The following is a 15,388-nucleotide window of genomic DNA, read 5'->3' as shown; positions in this document are numbered from 1 at the left end:
CAATGCAAAAAGTAGAGGACCAAGAACAGATCCTTGTGGTACGCCAAATTTCACTGTCTGTAGGCTGGATCGACTGCCGTTAATTACTGTGACCTGAGTTCTTTCTGAAAGGTAGTCCTTGATCCAAGACCAAAGGTCTCCTGAAATGCCAAGCCCTTGGAGTTTTTGTAGCAGCAGCGAGTGGGATATAGAATCAAAGGCTTTGCGGAAGTCCACAAACACTATTCCCACCACCAGTTTACTGTCCAGCGCTGTTCTCCAGTCTTCAGTCATCTTCACCAGCAGCAGTTCTGTCGAATAGCCCTTTCTGTATGCCCACTGATTCCTGCTACTTAAGTCGTGATTTGTTATATGCGTGGTGATGATGGAGCCCACACATGACTCCATCAGCTTCCCAGGAACGGACAAAAGGGATATCGGACGATAGTTATGCTTGTCTGTCTCGTCACCATTTTTATATAATGACGACACATTAGCTAATTTCCAAGTAGCAGGGACAGTATTGGATGCAGTACTCGCAGTGAAGACAGACATCAGTGACGGTATGATGACATTACCAGCATACTTTAGAAGTTTGGAGGAAACGTGGTCCGGGCCACTTGCTTTGTCTGGTTTCAACTTAAAAAGCGCCTTCTTGAGAATATCTGTTGTTAGATCAATTGTCATTACCGTGGGTGTGACACGGGATAGGTTTGCTAAGGGGTGCTGTCGCTCTGCTTGAGGAAGGCCGCTGGCTAGTTTCTCTCCTATTGTAGCGAAATGTTCGTTCAAAATGTTCGCAATAGCCAAAAAATACTCACTATGAAAAATTGCTAAAATTAGTAGCCCCTAACAATATAGTTTTACTCAGCTTTTTCAGCCCCTGGACAAAGTTGGTTTGTCTAGCCGAAATATTGGGCAATAAAATTTATTTAGCCTTTTAGCTGTCCGATCAGCCTTGCATTTGGTTTATCGTTTTACTCTATATTGCCGGGATATTGCTGATCCTGATCTACGCCAAGATCCGGCTTCACTTCGCTGCTGTTTGTACAAGTGGTCCTTTCATTATTTTGGTACCGCTAACAGTATACACTCTTTTTTTATATATATAAGATGCGTTTGAAACGGTAACAATACAGCACCATAACTACCACAATACCGTACGTTCGAGCTTACGGTTGAAAAGAACGTTCTTGCTCGATCCAGGAAAAGAAATCTCGTTCCCAGTGCCCGCGCGCGTTCCTGAGGACGAGGTGGGTTCTGGGGACGCAAGAGGAGAGACTCCAAGAGAAGATTAAAGAGGGAGCGCTATTAGTCTAGGTTTTTCTTGCTCAGGTCACCTTTGTACGTTACACTGGTTTTAGTTCAATTCAGCAAAGAAATGAAGTTGGCAGACTATTTTTTAATAAGTCCTATCAAGGGTTGCTCGGAATATGTTCGTAAGCATTAAAAATTCTCGTTTAGGGTTAGGAAAAGTTTCGCCTGTTACTAATCTGCTGTGACGAAAGCTAGCGCAACTAATTCCAGACCTAAATAAACTGCTTCAGTGATTTTCCCTGATGCTAAAATTTACCCTACTTGTGTCACGTGGAAGCCATTCATCAAAATTTATCATTCTATTTTATCTTACAGGAAAGAGATTTCTGATATTTGTGCAAGCAATACATGTATATAACTTACGCTACTTCGTATGTTCTAGGGGAAAAGTTCAAATTCTCTCAACAAGCACTATAATGCATGTTAACCCTACAGGGAGAGTTTTTATGTTCACATTAGGGTTATGATTCTAAAGGAACAGTTTTTATTTTATCTTTATTTTAAGGCTGTACTCTTGAGTGAAAAGTGAAACACGTCTCAGAAGGTTCACTACGCTGATTTTCGACTGATTTTAAAATGTACGGCCACTTTAATTCATTTTATAATTAACATTTGCCAGCAAGCTAAAGTAGTTTAGGTCCTTAATCCCCTTAAACGCTAAACAGAGAATTGAAAACCACACTAGAAACAATTAACGTAGGCCTGACTAGGCCGTACTGCCCGCACATACGAGGCGCCTATGAAAAAATTATACTGCGGCGATACCTCTGTCTCGGCAGAATTATCCAAACTACCATTTGAAAGGCGGACAGTCTGCTGGTTCTACAGTCTGTGGAAACGATAAAACCAAAGCAGGCTCCTGAGAAGCTTCCTTCATATGCTCAAAAAGTACGACGAATTAGCGGTACCAACTTCTAGCTTTACCTATTTTCGTATTAGAATTTTAGTTTTGTATGAGCGATGGCGGTTCGATTTTTTGTTTGATCGTGGCATAAACTAAATGATACATGAAAATGAAATTTTCCACAATACGATAAAAGATATGTTTTATTATTTCAGTGTCAGCCATCGCACTGCAAAATTGTTAATATCTTTATGCTCTCTGAAATGATATATTCGCATTTTTGGGTCTTCGTTCAAAAAGCAGGTATACCCGTCAATAAGAGTAGTGTTATGAATATATAGACGTAGAAAATTATCCAAATTTTATAGTCGGCTTTTTGTAGAGCATTCACTGATTTCCGAAAAGAGCGTTTAATAGACTAGTTCAAAAAAGTAAACCAAAGGTGTCGTATCTCACATAGAGTGGAAGATACATTGTCTAACAACTTAGTCAATAAAATTCAAAATTTGTTTACCGTAGCCTGAATTTCAGACATCCCTCTGTGCTCGCCTGCTTGCACTATATGTTTACCTACGCTTGTTTAAATCTATTACGGGTATTGACCGTATTGTCGCACAAATGGGAAATGGCAACAAATATTGTTCTAAACAGCAGGGTAAAATATTTCCTGTTAGGAGAAATATCAAAATTATTTCATCAAATAAAGCTTGGATTCAATTTAGCTGCTAAGTACAACAGAGGGGGATCGGTTATACTTTTTCGGTTAAACGAAGACTGCACAGTACATAAACACGAGGCCAAGAAATCTCCTTTCTTCCTTCACAATATTGAGAAATTTCTGTTTAAAAGTCATATTTCTTGTTGTTGCCATCCAAAAGCAATGTTGGTAGAGAAATGGAGAGAAATATCAGGCCCCCTTTGATGGGAAAATAATTTTCAAACGAGAAGTAGCCTAGTCGATACTGATAATGCAAGCGCTGGGCTTTACTTATATAAAGTCAGTTTCGTACTTATCTCACTGGCTCAATTAAAATTAAACAAAAAAAAAACGAAGACAACGATCGTTAAATTTTTATCGTCGGTATAAACATATTGCAGTTAATACAATTTTTCTGAAACTTTTACGTCTTTTGCCCGTTCTATAAACAAAAAACCTTGGCCTTGTTTAATGATGTACTAACAACTTTTGCAATTTGAGCGAGCTCCAATAATTAGAAAACCTTTAACACAACTTACTACTAGCGTGAACTTTCTGGTGGCTGAGGACAATAAAGCCGGAGTTGCCACTGCATTTAAATATCTCGGCTGGATGAGCCTTTTAACGAAAATTTGCAGTAGTCTGCCCAATTGACTATCCGTTGTACATTGTACATTCAATACACCCGTTTCTCGGTTCCATGTTAGCTGATTGTTTTCTTAACGGGTAACAGAAATTTGCACCAGTTCAATAACTCTTAGAACACTGAATTGAAATTTAGGTGTAGCTAGCCTTTTTAACGATTTTGTAGTTCCTCTTTGTCATTTTTACTCTTTTTTATTATTCGAAGTTAAATATATACATCGTAGTACCACAATAAATTTTGCTATTTTTGACTTTCGGTTGTGACCAGGCGCGCGTGTCCTTGCAGGTTTCACAAGAATAAATAGAAATATAACCGTTTATTTCTGATTGGAAAGAATGAAACTTAAACCGTTCTTATTAGGACAGCTGGCGTGAACTCATAGTTATAAATGTTGATAATTGTATCTAGTATTCTTCATTATAATATAAACGCTGTTATCTGTGTACGGGAGTAAAAAATAAGATTGAAATTCACTGTATTGTGAATGAATGGTCGGATAATACTTCACCCGTAGCTGATTGATGTGAGAGCGCGAGTGCCAAACACGTGTGTTAGTCATAGAAAAGAAACGCAAGTCTTCTTTCTCGATCACCTTAAGTTGTTTGGAATCTGGATTCTGTAAAAGCCCGATGGTGTCTGATTTCTTTCAAGGTAACGTGAGTTGGAAATCTATCTTTATTCAAATTCATTTGAAGTGCGAAAATTAAATAAGTCGAGCAATTCCAAGATCAGAGTTATAGCTACAGGTACTGTGTCGCTCGTAGCAAAGAAGACAAAACCAAATGAGCAAAATATTTGGTTTTATAGATAGCCATTCATGTAAACTTTTTTGTGGGTTAATTTAATAATTACATTTTTAATTGAGACGAGTTCTGTACTTAGACCATTAACGGAAAATGGCCTACGGAACTATCAATAGATACGTTTTCATTTAGGTAAACACTCGACCGAATATTTAATATTATAGTGTTCTAAAAACGTTTCATTTAAAAGGAAAGAGAACAACGCAAACTTTGAATCCAATTAAATTAATTAAAGCCTTACAAGTGTCTTTTCTGAATGGGCTCTTTTTCCTGACGAAGTATAATGTTGTCAAACAGAAAGAAAAAGGGAAGAAGATTGTAAAGAGCTTTGTAAAGTTTCACTAGGTTCAGTTTTTCTTCAAGAATGACGGCTAACTCAGTTCGCCTAATGACTGAATCTTCGAAACAAAAAAAGTTCGTGTCCGGTTAGACAATAATTCCAGACATTTATTCTACTGGGAAACCTTATATGTAGCAATAAGTTAATTTAAGTATCGTTCCGCCTAACGAATTAGGTAATCGGTTTTATGTTATGTAATGAAGAGCGTAGGGAAACATTTACCTCCCTTTTATGACGGCAAGAGACCCCCTAAATAAATGGACGAAGCCAACACTGAGAAAGAGATTTCAATAGAATTACAAAAAGGTGTTTGTAAGACGTGAAAACACAGCCGAGGGGCAATGCAATTAGCAGATGTTACTTGTATGGCTAAAACACAATTGCAAACCCTTTAATTTAAGGTGTGAAAATGTTGGACTCGGCTGAACTTTGAAGAACACCCGTATCTTTCACAGGTGTTGACACTTAATTGACATTCCGTTTCCTTTGAAACTTTTGTCTGAATGATTGATGAAGCGCCGACTAATTGCGCATGCGTGTCGTACTAATTGCAGTTTCGCCCATCTTAACACCAATGAATTCAAAACCCAGAATTACGTAAATTTTACAATTTTATTGATTTTGGATGGAAACATTTTTTAAAGAATATATACCTTCCTGTGGCCGAAAATTTCTTTGAATTACTTCGAGATAAAACAAGTCGACTCTGCTCCTAATTACCCAAGAAGTTTGTCATCATGAAAACGGATTTATTTTTATCCTTTATTTAATTTCTGTGATAATTTGCCAGACACCTTTTAAATCTTGGTTTAATTTGCTAAGTGGGAGTTTTCGGGTTTTACCATTAGTCTTTTTTCTGCAATAACAAACTACTGTAAACCGTACAAGGAGACAAAAAATTGTTTGAGTCTGTAAATATATTTTATAGTACAACTTTTAAATTCTTTGTCGACAGGGCTAAAGTACTTCTATAATTTGAATGTATAGTTCCACTCAGTTTCCAGAACGACCATTTTAGTTCCGTAGACATTTTTCATTAAAAGAGATTGCAAACAAAGAGAGCTACCACATGGTGTCAACACAGTATTTGTTCGAGCAGTTAAAAACAGTACATGAATAAAAAGTGATTTCGCAGAAGCGTACTATTGAACGTTTAGTATCTATAGGATTAGATTACATTTGCCCGAGCCGTTCCATTTATTTTATTCCCAACGCGTAACAATGCAATTCTTCCTTTTTTATTTAACTGGCGTCACTTTGGGGTCTCGGACAATAGTAATACCAACTCGGACCTGTTTATGGAATTGTCTTCTTCTTTAGTGACAATACATGTAAGTCAGCTGATTATTGTGAAGCTGCGGTTTCTCGCGCAAAAATTGAAGCATCGATAGATCGCGTAAAATAGGGTCGGTTTTATTTTGGCTTCGTTCAATCCCTAGGCCTTCCTTCGATGCTAATGTTTTTTTTTTCACTGTCAAAACAGTTCATTAATTAACTTACACGATTCTAGCTCCGAGTGAAGACCAATATTAATAATTTGATTGCATTCATGATTGTGTGTTTTTCTTTTATTTCATGAAAAAACGCAGTTTGGCTGTAGGCCTAAAGAAACTGAGAACACAAAAACTTTTCTTTAAAACACGTTTTAAACAGATTTGTAAGCATTCTTTTTGTTTCTTTTTCAAGAGAGTTCAGTCTGTCTGCGCGTAAACTTAGCGAGTTGTCGCGCTTCCTGGTGTGTAAATATAAATGTATTTTCCAGGAATCACGATTTCTGTACTTTTTTTGCCGCTAAAATATATGTGAAAAGAAGTGTTCTCAGGCGGCTTTAGTTTCCATGGCGAGTCTGTTTTGTTCTTTTGTTAAATATCAACCAAACCAGGAAATTCATTTCCAAATTAGTGAAAAAGGGTAATCTATTCTTGACAGAAAGCGTTACACAAAATGTAGGTTACAATACGAAGGAATAAATCAGGTCCAAACAAAAGAACCTTTGAATAAAATCTCCATGGAGCTACAAAGAGATATAATTTGGAGTTGTTTTTCTTGTTCAATCATTCTCATACGCACTGTTATTATTGTACTTATTCCAAACCAATGTAAAAGTAGCTTTTCTCTTTACAAGATGTTTTGAAGGCCCTACACGGAGATCTAAAACAAAGATAAAGAAAATATTACACTCGAGAATCAAACGCAATTCGGCGTTCTTTGACAAAAGATCGCTTTTAGCATATGCATAGTACAATTATCTTTGATTTATGAGTGTTAAAAGAAAAGAAAAAAAGTAGGAAAAAAATCGTTTCACGAGAGAAGGAAAACAAAGATCTGGGTTGCAACTTAAACGCGTAAATTTGTTATGGGCGTTTCGGTGAAATTTTAGCTAAGTCCTCTCAGATGTCAGTCGTGAATTCACCGCCAAATATCACCTTTTAAAGTAATTCAAATCTTTCTCAAGGTTTTAGTGTTAACTGTTAAATCCTGGAGGCTTAGCAACAGAAATTAAATTAATCACGCCGTTTATTACAAACGGCTCAGGTTTCCCATGGAAAGAGTTGAATCAGACGCAATACGGCGCGCAAACTTAACTTGTTATTAACCAGCGAGTCCGCATGTACTTTTTTTGATGCCCCTAATTTATTACATCGTTCTTGATAATATATGCCGTAGCTGTTTTTTAACTTCAGGTGGAGATAGATAAAGTGTGTTTGCGAAAATTTTAATTTGTGGTTTGTTTGGTGATTGAATAATCACAGTCAAACGCTATCCCAACATAACCGATTTTATTTCACTATTAAAAACAAACCACCGGTTGTTTAAAGAAGATTTCTTTGCGCGCGAAGTGAATATGCAATGATACTCCCACAAGAGAGGAAGTTTTCTAAGTGCAAGCGTGAAAATCTTATTTACTGGGCGTTTTTGCGATTCAAAACATGAATAGCAATTACAATTTTCCTTCTGATGTGGGTAGCGTTTAGTTGGGTAATTACGGCGAGCAGCACTTTGAAGCAAACGGAATTATTCATTAGAACTACTCTTAATTGCGAAGCCTTAATGTAATCCCTCGATAATGTCGCACTCATCCATAATGAATTGTTTGTGGGTAAAGAAGATAGTGAATTTTACTTTATTTTCAAATGGAGTAAAAAAGTTTACATTTAAGGTTTGCCTATGTTGTGATTGAGCAAATGTAAAGTATTGAAGTGCCACAATGGAAAAAAAATAAATAAAGTACGTTTTCTTGAGCATAAACTTCCTTCCTGCAAAGAGCTTTTTATTAACGTAAAGTAACATATCCGTATAAATAAGTCGAACAGCAGCTGTTCTGTGAAGTTCACTCTCCTAGTACAAACCGTACAATTATTTCTTGCCACAAACACGAACAACTCTCCAATTAGGCCACAAAACTGACGAACAATGTGGAATAATTAACGGATTGCTGTGTTAAACAATATCGCTCTTTACAAGTGCGCTTCTTCTATTGTTTGGCGCACGGTTCGAGCATGCGCGCTGTAGTACGTAAAGCCCTGTGATTGGTCAGTTTATGGCAGGTGCGTTGCACATTACATTGCTCCCCGAGAAAACCATTTCAGTGTCAATCTAGGTCTTGATGCTCTGTTAGGTTCTCTAACGCCAATATTTACTTAAGACTCAAGACAGTTGTTTAGTTACGATTCATTATGCCAAAGTCGTTCTTGGTCAAGAAATCAACCGGAGTTACGTCTCTACACAGCAGGGGAGCGGAAGGTAAAACGATTTTTTTGATATCTTTGTTGAAAGTAGCTAAAATCACGACTTTTACAAAATATTGTGGCTTGTGGATGTAACAAGTAGATGTCAAATATGCCCGCCTCCAATCTGGCTAATTTTCCGTAAGCGAATTTCCTCTGTTTAAAAGATTTAAAACGCGTTTGCACTATGGTTTAGAATCACAGAGGCAAACCACACAGGTGATAAAATTAACTACAAGTTTTAACATATCCTAGCGTAGTAAAATCGGTCAAATGAATGAGATTCCCCGCTGAGTGTACCCTGAAGAAAGCTCATTCAACCCGCAATTCAAAATCAACAAACCACTATATCTAGAAAAGTAAATAATCAATTCACTTAAAGAAAAAAAACTTATTCCAAGACGGATAACATTGTCATCGTTTATAGTTTAAAATCCAACAATCAAGGCCCTTCAAAGAATTGCTTTGCTAAGTGCTCTTACAGAATTAAACACTTTGCACTTTACGCCGGAGAGAAATTGATTTCGAATCACTGAATCCTCTCGACATTCAAAACACTGGCCGGAGCGACAAATCTGCGAGAGTCGAAGTTTACAAAATAGGAAATTGCGATAAAATTTCTAATGATTAAAAATTATAAATCCGTGAGATTAGGAGATATCCGTAACGAGGAGAAACCGCGAAACAGAAATTAAAATCTACTATGTACACAAAGAGTAGTTTATAAATCTATATCATGTTTTTATTGGTTCTAAATTTGCGGTAAATAAACGAGATTCTAGGGTGCATCAAAATGAAAACGGTAACAGGAGAGATTCGAGCGAAATGCCAACGATTGGAAAAGCACAACTTCCGTCCCGCGTAAGATACAAGAGCTCCTGCAGTCAATCGGCTTCGACAATTGCTTCTCTCTTTAACACAGGTGTTTAAAAGTGGAAGTCCAAGAAAGGAACCTTTTTAAATATTCATGTTACTTCTATTTAGCTGTTTGCCATATCGCAGGTTAAATCTTCTGATGATAAAGGGAAAGTTAAATTAACCCAGCGAAATGGTTTTCCCACCCGTTAAAAACATGTGCTTTTAGACAGCAGAAGATGCAACGAACAACTCATCGGAAATTTAACGAAATGACAACGGCAAGTGAAAGCTTTTCTTAAGGCTAAACCGCTAAATAAATAAGGTGATGAAAAATTTTCGGGGGTAGGACTTTCTTTATGGAAGGGCAGTGAAGCATAAAGTCGCAGTGTAAAAGTGACATAGGACAAATTATTCAAGGACATAAATGTATCGCCCTTAACTTGATTTTAAAACGCCTTAAATTTGAAATATCCCTTTCATTAAACCGCAGTGTCGTACAGTCCTTTTAATCTTTGTGTGAAAAATTAACTATTTCCCAGCTTGAGGGATTGTCTTATATTTGATAATAAAATTTTGAACGGATTTAAAGAACGTCTGATGACGGATATACCCCAAGAAAATTAAAGAAAAAAAAGTAGCACCATGTTTATTTGGTAAAGTACGTTTCAAATGATAGAGTGAAAAAACTTCTTTTGGGACTCTCGGATTTTGCTTTCGTCATAGGTTTAAGCGCAGATTTGTTCTATGAAGATTACGCCCAGCTAAACTTGTCAAGGCTGTATTTGACTATTCTTTCAACGCGACACCTGAAATCGTAGGCAAAGCAACCGCGACGGTCTCACAAGAATTAGTCGATTTAATTTCTTCCTGAAAGTACAATTGGCTTCCCTTAAGGACAATTGATTTCATTTTAGGTATCATTCAATCGAAAGAAAACTCGTGTAATTTTAAACGAATTTGGACTTTTTTGTTTCAGACTTTCGTCGTTAGGTGGCAACGGTTTGATTAAGTACAAAAATTTCTCGTTTTAAAACAAAACAGTACTCATTCTATACGAAAAACCTTTATTATAGAAATGCACGATTGACACTTTTAGCTATAGTTCATTCATTCAGTCAACAATCACAAACAATAATACCTTTTTGTGCATGGATTGAATTGTTTTGACTGAGTTTTCCTCCGCAAACTTAGCTTCTTCCGAAAATTAGGCTATTTTGACGGTTTCGTGCACGAAAGCAAAAAATTCACTCATCCTGTTCAGTTCTATTTAAAGACAGTTCCTGACAACTAAAACACTACAATTATAAAGGAATCTCAAGGCAATAATAAAATAAAAGCCACTGTCACTGAGTTATTTTAAAACAACACAAAATGGTTGTACAATAGTTCTTTTTAAAGAAAATCTGAAAATCTACCACCAAATCAAATTTCCAAGGCTTTAGAAAGTCGTCACATGATTTCGCCTCTCGAAACATTTTCGTTCGAAAAAGTGTGGTTGTTATTTGAATCTTTCAACTTGCTATTCGTATTTATTTATTTTTTGCATTGGTAGTTTACTGATTACATCATCCGAAACTGGAGCTAATCAGTAGGTATTTGTTTACAGTATATTCTTGCAAAAACAGGAACACAAAATATCGAGAACTAGTCTTAAACCAATTCTTTAAGTTAACGAATAATTTTTCGGCTTGGAATTTCAAGGCCGTAACAATCGACGAGTGCTCAGAGCCTACGAACAAAATTACACTGTAAATTAACAACAAGGAGCTTCCACTGTTGGCTAAATTTGAGAAAGGCGTGTGCGAGCTGTAATAGAAAAGTGAACAACGAAGTCATGATCATCTTATTGACGCCAAAAACATTATCTTACTGAAAAACAAATTCGCTGCGAGGGGCAATATCTTTTAGAAACAGGAACAAAGGCCCGGCGACGTTTCGTTCAGGTGTCCAATATAACTCTCAAGCAGCAACGCATTTCCATTATAATCACGAAGCACCTTTGCCTGTTCTGTCAAGACTTTGATTGGCCATAAATTGATAACTTCTTTATTGTTTTAAAAATAAGAATATTTATAAAAAGGCGAGTGTCCATTTCGCCATAATTTTCTCCCGCCGAAAAAAGGTAGTGTTCTCACGCGTCAGTCCATTACGGGTTACCCCCCAAGCATTCTGTCAGGTCGCCCTCACATCTCACCGGTAACCCATTTATACTCCTGGGTAAAGAACAGAAACCCTTGCTGTGATAATAAAGTTTTTTTTTTTCGGAACGCAACAAAAGAAACGTGCTTAGGCCTCTGAATACTGCCGCCGAACGCACTTATAACGATTGTGCCGATTCGGGCTGCCTTTATTCGCTAAAAATAACTTCTATGTAAAATTCGCTAAAAATAAAATCTACTTAAAATTTCCCAGCCAAACTATCACTTTTGTGAACGAAAAGAGCTGGTTTAAATGTCTTTGCAAATAATTTCGTAAATGGTTATAGTTTTGCATTTTCTGAGTGTATGACTGTCAAAAAAAAAAGGAAATGAAGAACATTTGCAACATGTTCTTATAAGTGAAAATAAGATCTTTTTTTTGAAAGCCAGTGAGATGCGAAATGGCAACTAGATTATTTTATTATTTCCAAGTTCATCTTTTGAAATATTAACTTGTCAAGCTATAACACCGTCTTCACAAAATTAATGTATTTCGTCTTCGCTCTAACTTAAAGGAACAAAGTGTTTTGCTAGAATATGGAAGAGGTGCTATGTGTGTCCATGTTTAGTAGTTATTAAAAGCGGCTGAATTTTAAGCAAAATTCACGATTGGATGGACCAATTAATTCGTTCTTAATCAGTGGAAATTCATTATGATTTATCAAGGTTCGCTTAATAAGGGAAACACCAGTTAACGCTTTTTTTAAATGATCGCTTCTACAAGTTTTTCTCGTTGTATCTGTGGAGTTCGATAAATTCGGATCCTCTGGCACTGTTTGCCGGATTGTACATTATATTCTGAGCGTCCAAACAAGAGTGGTAGCTTGCGTACCGCCAAATTAACCTTGGAGTGGTACTAATATGTTAATGACGGCTTATCAGCGAACAGGTCATGTGAAAAATTATATTGACCCTCGCATTTTCATTGGATAACAAGTCAAGATTTTACTATGTAATATTTCCTTTTGTTGTAATGCTGTTTGATTTCTAAGGCTGACCGAGCGTTTTTCATTTCGTTTCTTTCAGTCAAAACATTGAAAAGAGAAGAGAAAATACCCATCTATGAAGATGAAAAACCAGTCCAACCATCACCAATGGAACAGTCAAGATGGGACGGATGGGAACCCCTTGATATGTCCGAGTACGAGACAAGCGTCGAATCAGTTCATAACGCTGTGAAAGAATTTCAGCATCAGATGACGCGCTATCCGCGGACTCCTATGTTATTCCCACCCACCGAGGGCGACTCTAAGCCTCTACATTCTCTACATCCTTCATTCCTGGAAGAACCGTTCAAGTCTCCCACACACGATTCCACTTCCTCCATTGACGAGTCTGAAAAGTCGGACAAGGTGAAACCATTCCAGTGCAATTACTGCGTGATGTCATTCACTCGCCCCAGTGACCTTCAGCGCCATCTCCTCATCCACAACAACAACAAGCCATATAAGTGCGAGGAGTGTGACCGCGAGTTCACGTGGTTTGGCAACTTTCAAAAGCACGTGCTTTCACACATGGGTGGCAGTACCAGAGCACCAGGGACTTTGCCCTTCTCAGCGATGTTCACGTTCCTGGCACGTGAACAAGTAAAAGATCTTTTCATCAAGGATGGTGAAAAGTACAAGTGTCGTTTGTGTGCCAAGGATTTCACACGTCTCAGTGGCTTGAAGACCCATATTCGCATGCATACAGGGGAGAGGCCATACGTCTGCGAGGTCTGCTCATTTGCTTTCACCACATCACGTGCTCTCAAGATGCACGTGCGCCTGCATACTGGTGAAAAACCTTACAAGTGCGAGGAATGCGGGCGCGCCTTCACAAGGAGAGACGAGATGCATACTCACATGTATATCCACAAAGGTAAGCAAGCCTTGTTATTTCTTGAATTTATCAGAAAAAAGAAGCTTGTTTGACAGCGAAATTGAAGAAAACCAGGCAAATGAACACTTAAATAATAAAAAAAGTGTGGTTTGACTCTAAATGTTGGCTAACCCGATGTATCACCTTAGCCACTACTACCTATAAAGGGATACAGGAGAGGCTCAAAAAAAATCCTTGATCAAGTTTAATTTCGTAAATCAAGGAAAGATAGCTGTAAGCAAACACACCAGTCAGTGTTAGCGCTCTTGTAAACCTTCAAACAACTTCTATTTTCTATTCTAAAATGCAATACACAATATTAAGATTACATTTTTATTTTGTTGAAACAGGAGAGAAACCATTCAAATGTGACATCTGCTCAGCCTCGTTCATTCGCTACGGTCATCTGCAGCGCCATCTTCTAATTCATAGCGATGACAAGCCGTACAAGTGTAAGGTGTGTCCCAAGTCCTTCACACAGTACCGAAATCTCCAGACTCACATGTACAAACACACAGGAGAGAGGCCCTATAGATGCAGATACTGCCCCAAAGGATTCACCCAATACGGGACTCTACAGGCGCACGAGAGAACGCATACAGGAGAAAAGCCCTTCCAATGCCAGTTCTGCGACAAGGCGTTTATTACGTCATCGCATCTTAGATGGCACATCAAAACTCAACATACTGCTAAGAAAGATTAGACGATTAAATGAACAGGATTTTGTGCGACAAATGCCTGTAATTAGAAAGCGTTTTTGGTGGCAAAAATTCACTAAGACATGTTTAGTAAAAGCGCAAATGATAGTAAATGGTCAATCGTTAGTTGTGTTAGGTAGGTCTCATATTATATTTTGTTGTCGGGTTATAATCAGGTTTTTAATTAAATAATTTAATTTAGTAAATAGAGGGATTCGTTTTAAGGTTCGGTTGGAAACTTGCAAAGAGTACTTTGAGTCTCTTTCAAGTAATCCCTGACTTTCTCACGCATATTTTAAACCCACCTTACCTTTGTTTAATTTACCAGTGTCACAAATTCTTTAGCAAGATTTAAAGCACTTATTATATCCTTATTGTAGTACAACTCCTTTCCCTGAATTCTTACTGGCCGACTATAGTTTAATTTCAGAATGGAAGAAACAAAATTTAGACCAGGTCCTATATAGTTTTCGGAAATCATTGGGTCAGGAAATAGTGAGAGTGCATGGACTGATTCTACTAGACCACGAAAATAGGAGGCACGCCAGAGCAGTTAAGGGCCAATGAATACAAAGCTCTTAAACGTGGAGACATTCTGCTTAATTTAACACCCCCAATACCTAGTGAAGATTTGTGTTCTTGTCTACTAATAAAGCATGGTGACTCTATTCACAAAATAAAACAAACAAAATTACGATTTAAGGGTTGAATTTATTTGATATTGTTAAAACGTGTAGAAGAAATTTATAGCAATGGGTCAACTTTATTTCCCGCTGTAGCTGAGTGCAAACGTCTTTATATCCAGTGACAAATTTGATGATGTGTGCATATCGGCAAAGAATGTAAATTTATTTATCTTTTTTAAAAATTCTAATCAATAAACAACTTGGGTTACTGCCTACGTGATTTATTTTTGTTTGGGACTGGGAAATATCTTGGGTTTATACTCACTGATATGACTAAATCGCTCTGTCCTCGACAGAGGCTCCTGCGTGTATTCGCGTCAGACCCATAAGTGCGCCACGCGCCACGGTGGAGGAGTTTCTGCAAAGGAGAGAGAGACTGCATGCATTAGCGGAGTTGGGTGTCCCACTTGTCTTCCATTTATATTTGTGCGGTATACTACACCATTCTGTTAGCGCACTGGGTGCCATTTCTTTTTCATGCGAGAGTCTCTTTTTGATTTAAGCGCCCTTTAGATTGCAGTAAGGGTGATAGATTGAGTACGGGTACGATAGAGCAGACAGCGAGCTACAGAGCGCTGTTAAAGTCTCGCGCTCGGATTTTTGAATCGTGGCGTCTCGGGCTCAGGTCTCGGATTTGAAACAAACCGGGTCTCGGATTTTCGTTCGGATTTTAAATTTTAAATTTTAATATACGCTCTTATCTCGTCCCAGATGTCTACTTCCACGGTGTCGTG

The 15,388-nt window shown here is 37.6% G+C and overlaps 1 protein-coding gene across 3 annotated transcripts; it reads left to right on the top strand.

Annotated features, from left to right (window-relative positions):
* Positions 1–3,764: 3,764 nt before the first annotated feature.
* Positions 3,765–14,347, top strand: LOC144662396 (uncharacterized). 3 transcript variants are annotated; one of them, XM_078523190.1, is made up of 3 exons: positions 3,765–4,134; positions 12,437–13,270; positions 13,621–14,347. In XM_078523190.1, the coding sequence occupies exons 1-3, from the start codon at positions 4,113–4,115 to the stop codon at positions 13,971–13,973; spliced, it is 1,209 nt and encodes a 402-aa protein (XP_078379316.1). In that variant the 5' UTR covers positions 3,765–4,112; the 3' UTR covers positions 13,974–14,347. The 3 variants fall into 3 exon arrangements, with proteins under 3 accessions (XP_078379316.1, XP_078379315.1, XP_078379317.1); XM_078523189.1 differs by lacking the exon at positions 3,765–4,134 and adding an exon at positions 7,561–8,370; XM_078523191.1 differs by lacking the exon at positions 3,765–4,134 and adding an exon at positions 12,305–12,346.
* Positions 14,348–15,388: the final 1,041 nt, after the last annotated feature.

The sequence above is a fragment of the Oculina patagonica genome, chromosome 8, assembly GCF_052425735.1.
Source record: "Oculina patagonica isolate OP01 chromosome 8, crgOcupat, whole genome shotgun sequence".
NCBI classification, from domain to species: Eukaryota; Metazoa; Cnidaria; class Anthozoa; order Scleractinia; family Oculinidae; genus Oculina; species Oculina patagonica.
This window is presented reverse-complemented; position numbering and strand designations above follow the sequence as displayed.

Coding starts and splice junctions, on each gene's coding strand:
- LOC144662396 (XM_078523189.1), top strand. CDS start 8,304: ATGCCAAAGTCGTTCTTGGTCAAGAAATCAACCGGAGTTACGTCTCTA. Junction 8,371..12,436: donor ACACAGCAGGGGAGCGGAAG/GTAAAACGATTT, acceptor CGTTTCTTTCAG/TCAAAACATTGAAAAGAGAA. Junction 13,271..13,620: donor TCACATGTATATCCACAAAG/GTAAGCAAGCCT, acceptor TTGTTGAAACAG/GAGAGAAACCATTCAAATGT.